Source organism: Canis lupus, chromosome 9 (assembly GCF_048164855.1).
Source record: "Canis lupus baileyi chromosome 9, mCanLup2.hap1, whole genome shotgun sequence".
Classification (NCBI taxonomy): Eukaryota; Metazoa; Chordata; class Mammalia; order Carnivora; family Canidae; genus Canis; species Canis lupus.
Window position 1 is genome coordinate 40,135,688 of NC_132846.1, and position 18,163 is coordinate 40,153,850.

The following is an 18,163-nucleotide window of genomic DNA, read 5'->3' on the forward strand; positions in this document are numbered from 1 at the left end:
CAATTTTTTTTAAATGGGGAGGGGGGAGTTCATCTTTGTGGATATTGAAGGTGAGGTATTATTTTAAAAGATTATTAGAGAATAGAAGAAGGTATGAAGTCTATCTTCCAGCAAGATGAGTTATTTGGTGTTGGGGTGGAAGAGTCAAGCAAATAATTAGATCACAGCAAGCCTCTTTCAAAGTCTTTAAATTTTTAACATAAGATGCTATGCTGTTGATGAAAAATTATACATATAAGCCTGTGTATAAATGGCTAGCTCTCTATATATGTGTGTGTGTGTATCTGTCTACCTACCTACTTACCCATCTCTATCTATCTACCTACATCAAACAAGATCTGTCTATCTACAGAGAGCTGTTAAAGATCAGTTGCCAGTGTTATAATGGTTATCTTGCCCAGGCATGGGGGAGATTCCTGTGATTTTTTTCTTCCTTTTATGTTTTTCTCTTCTTTGAATGTTGACAATAACCAGGTATTGCTTACATAATAAGAGCAGAGCAGCAATGCTACAACACCCACTAGTCTTTGATACCTCCCTCACTTCCCACCTCTAACCCCTATGTTAACAATGCAGGCCCTTCCTGCCTGGTCCTGTACACCAACTCAGTTCAGGCTCCCATTGTCCCTGACGACTCTGCTTGGGCCCTCGGGTCCCTGCCTGTCTCTCCCCTCTCCAGTCAATCTCCACATGGAAGCCAGAGTGATCTTTATGGAACACTTGTCCAGGCCACTCCACTGTCTGAACCTTTTCTAGGGCTGCTCAGTACCTCGAGGGGCAATCCTTGGCCAAGGTGTGCAGTGTAATCTCTGGCTTGGCGCTGCCCTTCATGACTATGCACATCTCCCTCTACTCTTCTACCTCACAACCTGCAGCTCCTGGCCCCACCAGGTTGTTTGTTTGTTTTAAGATTTTATTTATTTATTCATGAAAGAGAGAGAGGCAGAGACACAGAGGGAGAAGCAGGCTCCATGCAGGGAGCCCAATGTGGGACTTGATCCCAGGACTCCAGGATCATGCCCTAAGCTAAAGGCAGACACTCAACCGCTGAGCCACCCAGGCGTCCCTCCACCAGGTTTTTTCATCCCTCCACACCTACTCCTTCCCTGTCCTGCTAATATGCCCAACCCTGAAGACACACTCAAACATTTTTTTCTTTCTGCAACCACTACAAGTGTCTCTCCTGGTTTCCCACAGTACTCTGTACATACTCTATTAGACCACCGATCATTTTAATGATTTGTCTTCTCTCTCTCCCTCCCTATGCTATGAGCTACTGAAAGGCAGGACTATATCTTCAACATCTTCACCAAATGTATAAATGAAATCAATGAATGAATGAATCCGTAAAAGCAAAACAGTAAATATAAATGCAGGTCAATCATGTAAGATGCCTGTATAATGAACAAAGGCTGCAAAGTAAGTATTTTAAAGTTCAGGGGTTTTTTTCCAGCAAAGTGGCTTGAGCTGCTTTTTAAATTACTGCCAGTAATTCAGCCAGTGAATACTTTATATTCAAGTTACCAAAAGTTAACTACCCTATAAGTTTAAATCCCTATAAAATGAAACAGAGAAGTCAAAAAAGAAAGCCATTTTGCCCTCTTTGGATAAAATAAGTTCAATACTGTTCTTCACTCCATGCCAGTTCTAGAAACAGCAACTCTCCCCACTAAAACACAGCCCAGCTGTGTGGCTACTTACTGGAGTTGAGGAGGACCATGGCCTTGACACAGAGATACTCTTTGTGTTGGAGTTTTAACTCACGAAACCTTGAAGTTGTTGCCAAGAGCATGTCGAAGATTTCCAGAATTCCTTCTACGCATTTCCCCTCATCCCTACAAAAGTTCATTGGGAAATTTAAGAAATATACAGCACTGGGCAACGATCAAAAGAAATAAGGAATATTTTCTTGTTAATTTCAAATTTCATCAGTACATCCTTTAACAAAATGGTAAAAGAAAGTCCCTGCAGTGATACAAAATTACTAAAATCATCTTCATATAAAGAGGACAGGGGACTTTCTATAAATTCCAGAAGCAAACATTTGAATAAATACTATTTAGGAAAAAAATCTGCATTGGAAATACACTCCTTTTACCTGCTCACCAAATGTTTTCTTTAATGGAATACCATTTCTGTTGATTATTTTCTATCTAAATCATGTCAGCCAGCCAGCCCTAGTTATGACACATATTGCTAAACTGAGACATTCCATGTTCCCATCAGAAGACTCTGAAGTGCTAATGAGGAAAACAGAATGTTACCAAAGCAAATGCCCTAAGAAGAAACAATCCTTCACATTTAGGGTTTACTTCACTCTGTGGTGGTTATTTAGAAACTGGTGGGGCAACTAAGAGACGTTTAATGTAACTTGAAAAAAAGCTAGTATGACACACAAAGAAAGCACAATTAGAGAAGACAGATTAGAACCAGGAAAGGAAGGTAGGAATGGAGACATGAACGTTTTTGACTTGCCAAAGATTATTTTTAAGCAAAAAATTTTAGACAAACTTTGAACCATATAATCAAAATTCTTTTGAACACTCATAGAAATGAATTTTTATGCATACTTTGAAGGAAATTACTTGAACTGTATTTAGAAAATACCAGCTTCAATTCACTCCAGCCAGACATAAATTATTCTGCTTCACTGCTCCCCAAAAAAACTTCTTTTGTCATCAGTCCTAGTCACTGGAAGCCCTTGACAAGCTCTTAGATGATTTTGCCATGAAACTTTCATTTGCTTCTCAACACCTGCAGCACATGGTGAAGGGGAGCCTGGCAGCAGTGGGTGTCTGTGAGTTTCTTGTTAAGTCTCCCCCGCAAACCCTGACAGGGATCTGAGATCTTCAGAGAACTGGCTATTCCTTCTTTTCCTTCCCCCAAACCCAAGCCAGGACATTTCCAGTGATGGTTGGTGTTGGCTGAGGAAAGCGTCTCTGTAGAATTCAAATGAACTGACACCAGGGGAACCAACAATGTTGGTGGAGCCTTTCCCGCTGGGTTCTATGTGAGGATAGCAGCTTGCCAAGATCCTGCATCCCACAGCATTCAAACCCCCAGACTCACCTACACAAAGCTATAAGCAAGCAAACTCTGAGTTCTAAACAAACACGGTAACTTCTGCAACCACTTGAGGCTTCCTGAAAACGCACGGGTTAAGTGATAAGCACTAATGCCTCCTCAAAGTCACAGAGAAAAGCTACCTTGGAGAATCAGCCCTCAGCAAAGGGTGCCAAAATCTGTAGGAAACCTCCAAACCTCCCTAAGTCCCATCTTCCCCACCTCCTCTGCTCTGGACTCTCCCAGGCAGCCTGCGGCAAGTGCCCAGGAAAGACAATGCATTCTCTGCACGTAGCAGATTCACAAGAACTACCTGTTTGCTGAATGCCCCTCATGCCAACATAATTGAATCACTGTGCTTGGGAACAATTAATTATTGAAAATTCTAATTGTTGGGCTTGAGGACATTTGACACCAAGAAAAGCTGGTTCTAAAATTTCTCCGGGTAGGAGGGGTGACTGGCTGGCTCAATCTGTAGAGCATGTGACTCTTGATCTTGGGGTTGTAAGTTTGAGCCTCCCATTAGGTATAGAGATCACTTAAAAATAAAATCTTAGAATAAAATAAAATATCTCTGGGGACAAAAATAAAAAACCCACCAAGTCGTGTACTGATTGTTTAACAGACTGGCTCTCTACTTTTCTGTGAGACTCAGTCAGAGGTGGGTCATGAACATGTAGGTATACATGTACACACATGCATGCACACACACGCCACTCCCCAAACAGTATAAGAGAATTCATCTGAAATCAATTCTATTTTGCAGAGGTTGCCACTTGTACCTAAAAACACATCCCTGAATATTAAGGTTTGCATCATTTCCTCATTGAAATGCATGCCATTTTAAATGCAAATTCATATTTCAAAAACGGAGGGAGAGTTTACATTCTAGAGCATCCTAAACCCTGAGAAATGCTACAACTCACAGTAATCAGAACATGTGTACCTCATAGAAAAAGTGAATCTCTAAACCAATTCTAAAGAACTAAGTCTGACTGCTTTTACTACCAAGTGTAACAGCCAACCATTTTATTCAAGAGGTGGTACAGTTAGAATACTTTTATTCACTTCACAGGCTGGGGAAACCAAATACATTTTTTTAGGAAAGAAATGAGAAATATAGGAAATAAGGTACACAGTATCTCAAAAATGACACCTTAATCAAGTTCTGCCCTAAAACGAGTTATACAGAGGAAAGGTTTTTAAGTAATACATTAATGACATCTATTATACTTATTTAATAACTACAAAATGAAACTAAGCATCTGTCTTCGGCTCAGCTCATGATCCTGGGGTCCTGGGATTAAGTCCTGGGTTGGGCTCCCTGCTCCATGGAGAGCCTGCTTCTCCCTCTCCTCCCCACCTGCATTCTCTGTTGCTATCTCTGTCTCCCTCTCTCTCTCAAATAAATATATAAAATCTTAAAAAGAAAAAAAGATTTGAATTAAAGGGAGAGATCATAGGATTTGATTGTTAAGATATCAAAACAATCTATCAATCAAATCAGTCCACTCATGGAGGTTACTTTTGCAAGCATTGGGCCATAAACTAGGACTAAGCAAAAATAAAAGTACATGTGGAACATCTTATTATATGATAACCACTCCTTTATAAAAGAAAAAGATTCTGTTGGTACCAAGGACAAAATGTTGAATGAGTGGATCTTGCTTTGGATGCACTATTTTTGTACCTACATCTATATCTGCTGGCAGCACACACATGGCTGCCAGTTCACTTCCGTTGCGGGGAAGGGGGGCGCGTTTGGGTGGGGGCTCCAGGCTTAACACACAGGGAGGACTTAAATATTACGCCAACGTGAAAATTACCTGCATACAAAAAGGAGATGAAATTTTTAAAGTGAAAATTCTTTGGGTATCTTGAAATTCAATGCACAAAAAACTAACATGAATGCAAACTCAGTACATGTACAATGTGATTCCATGGAACCCTGTAAATGTCCACAATGGGGCATAAGCTCCAATCCAAACTCCCTCCGACTTTTTACAACTATTTAACATTAGACTGTTTCCTGTTGATGTCACAGACACAACATATTATAGGATACACAATTTTTTTAAGCAAGCAGAAGCTCCGATTCTGTGGCAGATCTCCACATGAATGTGTGACTCTAGTGATTACTGAGAGAAGAACCATCTTGTCAGAAATAAGCTGAGATAACTGGGTTTATCATCCCGAGTAGGTTCAAGTTTTCTCACTACAGAAGCCTCAACAAGAATAAAGGGCAACAGCAATTATTGTCTCAGTCTGCACAAGTGAGCTAATTTAGTTGTATTCACAGCATCTACGATCACACTACCATTGGAAGGAACTCTGATAGGACAATCTGCCAAAAGACAGTGATTTTTAAGCACGATGCAAATTATTTATTCATGTTGCAGCAAAACCTCATAATAGAACTTCTTTATGATGTGTAATCTCTGACTTTTTGAATAAGGAACATTTAGAGCATTTTTGAATAGGTAACTCCTCCAGAAACACACTCATTACATAAAACAATATTTATCTGTATCATACACACATGAAGGAACTGAACTATCCTGGACTTGAAATTCTAGACTTCACAAAGTTTATGTGTTGATGATACAGGATTGCAACAAAAAAATAACCATGATAGGTACTACCAAAAATGCCTGTGGGACACCTGGGTGGCTCAGCGGTTGAGCACCTACCTTCAACTCAGGACGTGATCCTGGAGTCCCGGGATGGAGTCCCGGGATGGAGTCCCACATCAGGCTCCCTGCATGGAGCCTGCTTCTCTCTCTGCCTGTGTCTCTGCCTCTCTCTCTGTGTCTCTCATGAATGAATGAATGAATGAATGAATGAATAAATAAATAAATAAATAAATAAATAAAATCTTTTTTTAAAAATGCCCACTCTGTGTGAAGGCATTTACAATTCCAGAGACAGCTCTCCTATACTCAGATATACTAGGTTTGTATGCCATACAACATGACACTTTCAAATATATATAAAAAATAATGTGATGGGCACGTGGGTGGCTCAGTCGGTTAAGCATCTAACTCTTGATTTTGGCTCAGGTCATGATCTCAGAGTCATGGGATCAGGCCCCACATCAGGCTCCACGCATAGCATGGAGTCTCCTTATCCCTCTCCCTCTACCCTTCCCCCTGCTCTATCAAATAAATATATAAAATGAAATAAAATAAATAAAATATTTTAAAAGTGAGTCTATTAAAATAATTTGTAAGAAAAATTAGTTTTTCCCCCTTCCATTACTTAACCAAAAGGTAGGCCTAAAATCTGCCTAGGATGTATGTCCATTTACAATAACTTACACTTAGAGGAATTAAAGAACCCAAAAGAAGAGTTAATTCTACCAAAAACCAGGAATGAAATATCACTGAACATAAACATTAAATGTGGCATCAATTTAGAAATCAAGACAAGAAGTAAAATAACTTAATCCCAATGTCTACAAAATGTATTGACTCATCAAGGGATGAAACTTCTTCCTAGCACTAACTTCCAAAATTATAGGTGTATATAGCGGGGGGGGGGGGGGTACTTAATTTGAACACCAAGTGGAACATAATGAATGAATGAATGAATGAATGACAGTGATGTCTTGGCCAGGTGCTTGGCCTTTCAGCCTGCCTTACAACATGGTATCTTATTTTTTTTTTTAATTTTTATTTATTCATGATAGGCACACAGTGAGAGAGAGAGAGGCAGAGACACAGGCAGAGGGAGAAGCAGGCTCCATGCACCGGGAGCCTGACGTGGGATTTGATCCCGGATCTCCAGGATCGCGCCCTGGGCCAAAGGCAGGCGCCAAACCGCTGCGCCACCCAAGGATCCCTCAACATGGTATCTTAGAGGAAAGCAAGAGGAGTAGGTTTCTGAAGCCTGAAGAGACTAGAATAGAGTTGCGTTAAGAAAAAAGAATAAAGTAGAAAGTCACTTAGCCTTTCAGTCTCTTCTTTCCCCGTCCAGTTTTCTATCCCACTGAGAGGCATGTCTTATTATACAGGTAACTACCATTATATTTAAAAACATGGACTTCACAGCCAGCCCCCACATCTAGCACCACCACTTACTACTCTAACTGCAGGCAAATTACCTAAACATCCCCCATATCTCCAAAATAGAGATAATAATGGCACTTACTTGAAAAGGGCTCTAAGAAGATGAAATTAGTTAACACATCAAGTGCTTCAGATGGTGCCTGGCATATACAAGCCAATATGTTGGCTATTTTGATTGCTACTGAAGGGTCTGGGCTTCCAGAACCTTCTTCTATGGTTCAACACCTGGGCTTGCTCCTGCTTGAACCACACCCATGTTCCAGCTCTTCTCAAAGGTTCCATTCTTGACTAAAACACCTCCATTACTTAGAACAGTGCTCTTTGTCAACGTTGTCATCCAGGACAACAGGCAGAATGGGTGCTAAAACCTTGGGGGAATCACTTTTTAGCTGTGTAATATGTGCATAGGGGGTCTTCTGATGATCCAAAGAGGTAATAACAAGAGTTGGGGGCAGATGTTCTCCATTCGTACAATGGCATCCTTCTACTCTGTGCAGAGTCAAATGTGACTGAACATTCTACTTTAGAACTTTTTTCAAAATAAGGACTGTGGAAATCAATTTCCATTAAGATTTTCAACTGCTCAAATGTAGAACAAGAAAGTGTTCTACTTTCCATACTAAAATTTTGAGTGTTGTATATTCTAACTTTTCCTCCGTGAAGAGTTCATCTGAGTCCATTGGAAACTGGCTCCTTTTCTGTACCATCTTTAAAAGACGCAAATTGTAGTCGAGTGATGGCATTGTCACTATCATTCCCCAATTTCCATTACCTTTCATTCAGTTTTAATAACCATTCCTTCCACTGACTGCTATTGTCAAAAATGTTAGAGTGCATGCAGTTAGAGTTAAAGCACATTCAAATAAACTTCACAGATTTCTAAGAATTTTATCACCTGTCTAGACAGACAAACATGGTCCCTACAAGTGGAAACTTGAATAACTGAATAACAGGACAATTTAAAATTATAAACTGAAAATGGAATTTTTAATATAGAAAAGCCTAAGCAGACTTGCACATTTAGTAGCCACATATTCTGCAGGAGATAGGCCCTGTTATGATCTGGCCTATAAATGCCACCCCACCCCAGGTAAGAATGAGTCACCCAACACTGAATCCAAGAACTCTTGCTCTCCTCCTTCAGTTCTTGATGTGGGGAAGGAGCTCATGACATTATCATCTTCTTAATTGCCCTTTTAGGTGTGAGATTTTAATTGTGGCAGCCAGGACTCACACAAGGCAGAGAAGAAACACAATGCATTTTTTTCTCACCTGTCCAGAACGAGGTCTGGAGCAAAGATGAGCTTGCCCGGGTGGTCAATGGAGCGCCACATGAGGCCCACCATTAGCACCTCCATCCAGCAGCTCTCCAGGAGGCGCACTTGGTCATAGAGGCTGAGCTCCACAAAGCCTGGGGAAAGCAAGAGGCCATGAGACATACCCACTCTCCTCCTCAACTCCCCGTTTCTGTGAAAACAGAAGAGCAAGTTTTAACAAACTATGAAAACACAAACGATATAGGGAAAACACTCAACATTTTAAAGATGTGGTTCAATGCTGATGAAGGATGGAAATTTTAAATTCAAAGTATGCAATTCACAATGTCCAGCCTTGGATGCCTCCTAGAGACTAATACATTCCATTCAGGATTTATAAAGGACTGTTACCTGGGCTTATAGCTCCCCAGACAAATGCTATGGGAGAACAGAAAGCTGGAACAGATCATCTTTAGTTATATTTTTAAAATTCCTATGAATTGCTGAGAAAAATAATCAGCTGCCAGCTTAAGGCTGCCTGTTTGGCCCACAATAGAGGCTGGGGGGCGGGGGGGGGGCAGAGAGGGATGGGCTCGGAGTGGGGGGAATGGAATGGAGGGTGTTATGGGCTGGGGGATGAAGAGGGTGGAACATGCAGAGAGAACAGCACCAGCCCCTGCAGAAAGTCAAGGTTTCAAATGAAAAATACCTCTGATTGCTTAAAGTTTCAGGGTTAGAATCATTCTTCTGAATAGGAGCGCTATCTCTAGGCTATTCTATCCTGAAAAGCAAATCTAACAATCGAAGCAGGTCCCAGTAGTCTGATAGCCTGGATGGATTGGTCCAAAAATTGGAAAGAAACAGGTCATCTCTAGGGAGGTGAGCACCTTAAAAGCAAAGTAAGGCAGAGATCACTGGAGCTTTACCCACAAACCATGATAAAACAGAAGGCAGTGTAATATAAAACTAATCAAACACGTGGCCCAGGAGTGCACTGGACTCTGGTTAGGATCCCGGCTCAGCCTCCTAGCCAATTATTCAATCCCTGTTTAAGTTGATTTCCTTACAGAAAAAAAGTGAGAGTGACAATGCCTACCCTCTGGGAATGTCCTGCAGGTAGCATCTCTCAGGATCCTCATTTTTACAGATGAGGAGACCAGGACACAGGAAGCACATGTGGTTCAAGCCTGAGAACAATATAATGCCAGAGGGTACAAAGGAAAGCTGAAAGGAGTAATGAATGGGAAGATGGCTCAGTCCTTTTCCAAAGCTGCCCCTTGGCCTCATATGTGTACACGTTCCAACCTTGCCTGCAGTTCCAGACAAGAAGCCTGCCCATGGGAGATTAGGTTTCTTATATTTGCAGATATTTAACAAGATCAAGATAGGTGGTACTTTACTATTTTTTTAATTTGGGAAATTAAATTATACCCGCTAAGAGAGAGGGGGGAAAAAGCACACCTTTAGACTATTTTCTGAAAAAAATGTTAAAACACCAGGCTTGAAGAGGGACTAATGCAGCTCAAGAATTCAGTTTGGTTATAGCACAAAGAAGCTGCATGGCTTTCAAAGTCATCAATTTCATCACCACGTGGGGTCCTGAAAAACAGTGTTTGGCATATACATTAGAGCAACAGCTCAAGGAATGTGTCGGTATTGTCTCCTACAAAAAGAGCAGAGAAAATAACATGATTCTGGCTAAGGTGAAGATCCAGACTATCAAAACAAAACTAGAAACCAGAAGATCCTCAGGAAGCTCAGAAGGAACAGGTTCAAGCCACCAAATGACCCAAGAGATACTATTCTACCAGGCCTGGGGTCCCACCGCTCTTTATCCACAGCTCTCATCCAGCTTTCCAGCGGCTCCCAGGCTGTATACCCTGTCTAAAGCAGCTGCTGCCCCAAGGCCATGGGGATTGTCCCTAGTGGCCTAGAACCTGGAGAGAGACCTAATTTCTTAGATGATTGTAAATATGTGCCTGGAGAAGCCCTTTCAGGAGGATGGGTTGGTGCCATTCTGTGTTAGAATTCTAGATTCCTTTTCACAGAAACACCAATTCAAATGATAACTAGATGGTAATTTTAGCACAACGCAGTATCTCAGGCATATATTACAAACTGGCCTGTGGAAGGGACATAGAAGGGAAAATGCAGGTGCTAAATGACAACTGTTGTTGAACAACCAAATGCATTTTTAACACAATGGCATTCTGGGTTTATGGATGATTCATGCTATCCCAGCTGCTGACTCACTCTATTTGCCCATGTATATTCATTTATATCCATAATACTGATTCTTTCTCTATTGAAATGATATTTTATACATTTCTATTTCACATGTGGCAAACCTCTCACTTGCATACTGGTCATATGACACCCTACCCCACCTTCGCCTGCACACACCCCTCCTCTCAAGGTGCAGAGTCCACAGCCAAGAGACAGCTCAATGTGGAGTCCAGACTCCATCATTTTAGACCATGTTCCGGGTCCCAGGACCCTAGAATTCTTTTGCCCAAATGGTCCCAAGCCCACTCCCAGAGCTGAGTGGGCTTCTTCTTGGGTCCACCCTCTCAGACCACATCTCGGCATAAGAGGTGTCCAACAGGCTAGTGTGTATAGGAGATGTGGACACGGAAGATGGGGTGTGAACAAGGCACTGTGGGATAGTTCTGGCGTGGGAAAAAGAGGAGTCCAAAAATTCTAAATTGGAGCGTGACCTTCCAGTACATGTTGAAGGCATACAAGTCAAGATAGGAAGAAAGAATATATTTCATTTAAAGATTATAAATCAGGATGTAAAGCTGTTACACACCCAGATATCATTTGTGGATATCCATTTTGTACTCTTGCCCTATAGATGTCAGGGGCAGCAGGCCTTTCTACCATAAATGAAAAGCTATGATCCAGAAAGCCCTACCTGGAATTTTCTTGGCCCAGCCAATCATATGCACGAGTTCCTTGTCGGCCAGCTTGGTCAGGGACATCATCATGGAGGCCTCGGTGAAGGGCGTGCTGGGGCGGCTCACAAGCACGTGGGGCGGCTCGGCCTCCAGGAGCGTGAGCACCAGCTGCTCCGGGCTCAGGGCGCTCAGCAGCAGCTCCTTCACTCGGGTCACGTGGCCACCATTTTTCTTGGCTTTGCTCAGGCAGTGCAGCTGCTCATCGGAACTCTTCTGCCTTCGCATAACACGGTACCCACACCTTTCTCTCCGGGAGCCTAAACCGGAAAGATGATAACAGTATTTTCCTGTGGCTTCCCCAACCCAATATTCAAGTTCCCTGGATTGGGAGGGCAAGAGTGAGGTAATGACTTCACTGTAAGACCTGAGTCTATCCTCACAATGTATCTCAGAACAGAAGCCTGACTTATTCTTGGAACCTGCAGGGCACGTACCAAAGATTATTACATCTGTGACTATTTTAACAAAATCAAAACATGAATTTTTAGGAACAATAGCTTAGATGAACTTAAGGTCTCCCATTTCAAGATCATCTATGACACTAAACCTATTTCTCTTTTATTTATTTATTTTTAAAAAGATTTTATTTATTCATTCATGAGACACAGAGAGAGAAAGAGAGAGAGAGGAAGAGACACAGGAAGAGGGAGAAGCAGGCATCACACAGGGAGCCTGATGCAGGACTTGATTCCTGGGACTCCAGGATCATGCCCTGGGCCGAATGCAGGCGCCAAACCACTGAGCCACCCAGGGATCCCCCCCATTTCTCTTTTAAAGAGTGCTGACATACCTCAGTTTCCAAACGACAGAATTAGGAATTTTCTTCAGACAAAAGATAGGGAAAAGTGAGGAACTGAATATTGATATTTCCAAACAGTTATCAAATAATATATATTTTATAATACATTCTTAAAATGTTTATATGCATGTGCATGTGCTTACATGTACATATATGTATTCTTTTTACATATTTACACAAACTAATATGTTCAAGTAATATATCTTTTTAAGTCTGAAAAATATAGAAGAGCACAAATTTTGGCATAAATTCTTTTAGTTTTCTTTCAATGCTTTTTATTTCTTTATGTTTTATATATAACACTTATATCACAGTATATATACTATTTTTTATCTTTTTATTAAAACTGTATCATTGTACAATTTAAAAATCTATGCAGCACTCTGTTTTATGCAGATAGTATCACTTTATCTAAAGTGTCTCCTGTTAAAAAAAATACAAAGTAAAAAAATAAAGTGTCTCCTGTTGATGGAAATCTAGGTTGGTACTAATTTCTTCGGTAGTATTCATAATACAATGAAAATGTATCTTTCTACATGCATCCAATTCATTCCCTAAAATAAATTCAAAGAAGTCAGGTAACTGAACCAAGGCATATACACATTTAAGACTTTGATTTACTCCTGTCCTGGTATCAAAAGGTTTCAGTTACTATAGGTTTATGGGTCAGAAACAAAATGGGATAATGTCTTTAAGATGGAGGGGGGCAGGGGAAGGGAGAAATCTTCATTTTAGAGTTACATTCCCAGCTAAACTATCATTCAAGAGTGAGGATAAACTAAAGACATTTCAATTAAGCAAAGATTAAAAAGATGTATCACACACAGCCCTTTTGAAATAACTACTGTGCTATTTGGGATGAAGAAAAATGAACCCAAGAGAAGCAATGAAATTCAAGATGCAATAGTAAGAAAATAAATTGATTAAATATGAGAGAAAACCTAATAAACACAGAATGAATAAAATAATTTTTGGAGGTATAGAAATAAGGTAGAACTGAATGCTGGATAATAACAACTAGGATGAGAGAGGAATAATTTTGGCTAGAACTTCCTAAGATTCTTTATTTGGGAAGACAAATCTCTCTTAGGGTGGCTTGAACTCTCAAATTAATCATGCTAAAAATAGAATTGTTGCTAAAGAATTGAAATAGAAGGTATGATTTCCAAACTAGAAGAGAAAAAAGAAAATGGGAAAAACAAACAAACACAAGAAAATGGGATCAATTCCCAAGAGGAACAAAAGAAAATACATGATGAAAAAATTTTTTAAAGGTTTTTTTTTTTTTTTAAGATTTTATTTATTTATGTATTTGAGAGAGAGTAAGAACAAGAGAGATCACAGAAGAAAAGGGAGAAGCAGACTCATGGCTGATCAGGGAGCCTGACGCAGGGCTTGATCCCAAGACCCTGATATCATGACCTGTGCCAAAGGCAGATGCTTAATTCACTGAGCCACCCAGGTGTCCCATGATGAAATTTTTAAAAGCATAAAATAAGATGACAAAAATGAATTCAAATATCAGGGATTATAATAAACATAAATAGATTAAATTTATCAATTAAGAGTTTTTTATCTAGACATATAATGGTTATAAGAGATACATATAACATATAGAAAGCTGAAAATAAAGGGCTAGAAACAGATAACAGGCAAAAATTAACCAAATAAATCAGTTACTCTATCAATATCAGACAATATAAACTTTAAGGTACGAATCATTATTAAGGCCTCATCAGATTATAAAAGGAAGATAAATAATTCTACACATAAATATTAAAACAAAATAAAACCTACAAACATAATATCAAAAAGTGACTGAAAGAAAAACTGACAAATACATTATCATAATGCATATTTTAATATATCTTTCTCAGCAACTGACAGAGCAAACAACTGGGGGGAAAGGCAGAATAAAGAACATTTGAATTGTACAATTCACAAGCTTGAGCTATAAAAACTCATGGAGGGGCAGCCCGGTGGCTCAGCAGTTTAGTGCCACCTTCAGCCCAGGGTGTGATCCTGGAGACCAGGGATCGAGTTCTACGTCAGGCTCCCTGCATGGAGCCTGCCTCTCCCTCTGCCTGTGTCTCTGCCTCTCTCTCTGTGTCTCTCATAAATAAATAAATAAAATATTTTTTTAAATAAAATAAAATAAACAAAAACTCATGGAATGTGCAAAAATTATCACTTACTAGTTTAGGAATAAAATTTTAACTAAAATTGGCATCATATGGATCATATTCTTTGATTGCAAAAAATAAGATAAAAATATAACTTCCAAGTCTTTAGAACATTTAGCACAAAAATATTTCTAAATATCCATTGGTTAAAGACAAAAATACAAAATGAAAATTAAGAAAGGCATAAGTCAGGATGACTTTAGCATGGGTACAACTTTTTTTTTTTTTTTTAATTTTTATTTATTCATGAGAGACAGAGGCAGAGACATGGGCAGAGGGAGAAGCAGGCTCCCTTCAGGGAGCCCGATGTGGGACCTGATCCCAGGACCCGGGGATCATGACCTGAGCCGAAGGCAGATGCTCAACCGCTGAGCCACCAGGCCTCCCAGGTACAACTTTTATATGCATCCCCCTACAAAGAAAAAAAAAATACACGTAAAAGTTATTATCTGCAAAATGCCTAGTTTCTAGTTTGTGTTCCCACCATTATGTTTGTTCATTAAATTTAGTTGTCCACCTTTTTAAAAAGAAATATTAGGAAGTAGGAGCACATTTAAATTACTTACTTCCAAGAAATTTTATCTGAATTTCTTCTTATCCTTGGCTAATCAAAGTAGAAAGAAGGGCTCTATCTAGGGATGATTGAATCAAACTGTTTACTAAAAGAATTAAAAGCCTACAGTATAATTTATTTTATTAGTAATCAGATAGAGAGCTATAGGTGTCAAGATCATTTATACCTCCCGGGGTAAAATGGAACAAAATGTTTGGTTTAAGAAAGCACCTTGCTGACCACACATCTTCTATCTGTAGAGTATATATGAGGAAAAGGAGTTTACAAAACAGGTTTACATACAAAGAGAAAGGTTTTGAATCCATGCACTCAAATTCATTTGACCAACTTTCACTGACAAAGCCCTATATACTGAGCTCTGTACTGAGTCCTAGGGATTCTAGAATCAATAAAATAAAGCCCTTGGCAAGGAACTCATTGTTTGCTACCAAGGACACTTCTAGTGTCATTGCTTTTCCACCGTAATCTAAGAGTCCCTCGTATGCTTCTGAGTGAGCCTGATGAGGAATTCTACCAAACAGGAATGCTCCATATGAGATAGTGGTAAACAGCCCCAAGAAAAGATGTCATAATGCTGATGACAATGACAACAACAATGGTAATAATCATAAATGATAACGATGAGAGCTAGCATCTCCTGGAAGCTCCTACATGTCAGACACTGTGTATCATATTCGGGTTATTTCACTCTGAAAAGTGCCCCGGAGTACAGATGCTACTATCATGTCCATGACACAAAAGAAGAACCAGGCCCAAGAGAGCTCAAATAACCTGCCCAGGGCGGGCAAGCTAGGAAATAGTGAAAGCAGCATAGAGACTCAAGCAGTTATCTGAATCCAGAGCTGGTGCTTTTCCTGCTTTATATTACCTCCCCACCAGATCCCTTTCATGTGTGTATATGGCAGATGAATCAAGAGATGGCACCTGAAAGATGCAAATTTATTCTCCCAACACAGGAATATGGACCAAACATGTAGCTGTTCAGACAGTTCTCCTGGCTACTTACATTTCAGCATATCCTTAGAACAAAGCCTTATCCCTCAGGGTAGTCTGGGCAGGTATTATCCCACCATTTAAGCCACCATATTAATATCTCCCTAGAAAACATAAGATTGGTGCAAAAGAAAATGGTGATAACCAAAGAGGCGTAATTTATGAATCAAAGAGGGGAAGTGAAATGGTGCAGGAGAATCCAGGAGGCAGGTAGGTTCCTATTCTTCCAAGACTGGAGAGAAGGAAGAATATGGATGGAGGGTTTATTGAGAAGGCAGCCAAGAAGAATTCTGGGCAAGGAGGGAGGTATCGTAAAGAAAGTTCACTCCTACTGGTCCTTCTCTGTGGTCAGTAAAGAGCTAAATACCCAATTGTTGGCATATCAATGCATCTCATTCCTTTCAGTTTCCACAGGTAATAAAATATTTTTTCTTAGACAGCCTTACCCAATTTCTCTTTTGCCCAAATTCAATAACCTATACTCTTGTTCTCTTTTCCATGAAAGGATTTTTCCATTTTTACTGAGAAATAATTGGCATATATCGCTGTATAAGTTTAAGGTGTAGAGCATCATGGTGTGGGTTACATATACTGTGAAGTGATTACCACAGTAAGTGTAGTTAGCATCCACTGTCTCGTATAGATACATAAAGAGAGAAAGAAAAAAATTATTTTTTTTTCTTTCAGAACTCTTAGGATTTACTCTCAATAACTTTCATATATCATCATGATGATCATAGTCATCATGCTGTACGTTACATTGCTACGACTTATATATCTTGTAACTGGAAGTTTGTACCCTTGACCACTTCTCTACAATTCCCTCTCCCCCTACATCCTGCCTCTGGTAATCACAAACCTGATATCTTTTTCTATGAGCTTGGGGTTGTTTGTTTTAGATTCACATGTAAGTGAGATCATACAGTATCTGTATCTGTCTTTGTCTACTTCACTTAGCATAATGCTCTCAAGGTCCATCCATGTTGTCACAGATGGCAGGATTTCTTTGTGTATTCTTTTTAATGGCTGGAAAATGTTCCATTTTTATACACACACACACATCCCAACTTCTTTATCCATTCACCTGCCAATGGACGCTGAGGTTTGTTCGCATGCTTGGCTATTATAAATAATGCTGCTATGAACATGGGGGCACAGATACCTTTTTGAGTGAGTGTCATGAAAGATTTCTTAAACTACATTTCTATACTCTATGCAACACTGTATTGCATTAAAACTCCTCATAACTTATAAGAGCTTTTCAAAGAGGGAGAGAGAAAGGAAGGAAGACAAAAATTTAATGCCAACCACTGTGTTAGATCTTTATACCTTTTTTCACAGGTATTCCTCACAAAGTTTAGTGAAACCGATATCTTCCTTTCAGAGATAAGAAAACCGAAGGTCAGAAAGGTTAAGTTTGAGCATAGTCACAGCAAGAAGTAATGAGAAAAAAATGAGATTCAGTTTTTGGGAATCCTGTCCTCTTGTTATTCCCACCATATACACCACCTCCTGCAGACAGATTATGCCTGTGCTCCTGCCTTGGTCCCGAACCACCAGGGCTACAGCTAGAGCTGTCCAACAGATGGAAGTACAATAACCCTAAGACAAAGACCTAAGCATTCTAACCCTAAGACTAAATCATAAATCACTTCTTAAAAAATATACTCAACTTTAAAATATTAACTTAAAATATGAAACATTTATTTGCAATCTTTCGTCAAAGAGCCAAGGCTTTTTCTTTAAGTACCTCTGCCAATTAAATCAGAAGTGACTTTCCTACATAAGCCACATCTGTGTTACACTGTCTCTGAATTTTCAATTCCAGCTTTGTTAAAACACAGCAAGAACTTAAACACTTATAAAGCAATCCAAATTCAGAATTTTTCTAGGTTTATGACCCCTCCCCCAATCTCACTCATACCTAAATCAATAGCTACTAGTCCTTTACAGTTTGGGGGGTATTTTCTAATGTAAGCAGTACATCCAACATGGAGCTTGAACTCACAACCCTGAGATCAAGAGTCAACTGAGCCAGCCTGGTGCCCCTCCTTTACAGTTTTATCCAAAGCTTTCACAGAAACGATTGTCTTTTCCTACTCATGTTGCATATGCTTGCATAAATTCTAATTAAATGATATAATTTGACAGTTACAATGAGTAGAAACAGGTTTTGGAAGAAGCCCACTGGTTACTGATAAGGGTATAACTGAAGTGGAGGACAGAAATGCTGGAATGTTTTAGAGAGTAACCAATACACACTGGGAG

General features: G+C 39.7%; 1 protein-coding gene across 1 annotated transcript in view; it reads right to left on the reverse strand.

The window, feature by feature from the left end:
- The window catches only part of ESR2 (estrogen receptor 2), a 62,748-nt gene that overhangs the window by 19,783 nt on the left and 24,802 nt on the right, over positions 1 to 18,163 (reverse strand). Inside the window, exons 5-7 of the mRNA XM_072838890.1 lie at positions 11,304 to 11,603; positions 8,403 to 8,541; positions 1,702 to 1,835 (exon numbers count right to left, since the gene is read on the reverse strand). Coding sequence (XP_072694991.1) covers positions 1,702 to 1,835; positions 8,403 to 8,541; positions 11,304 to 11,603 — 573 coding nt within the window. The remainder of the gene's footprint in view (positions 1 to 1,701; positions 1,836 to 8,402; positions 8,542 to 11,303; positions 11,604 to 18,163) is intronic.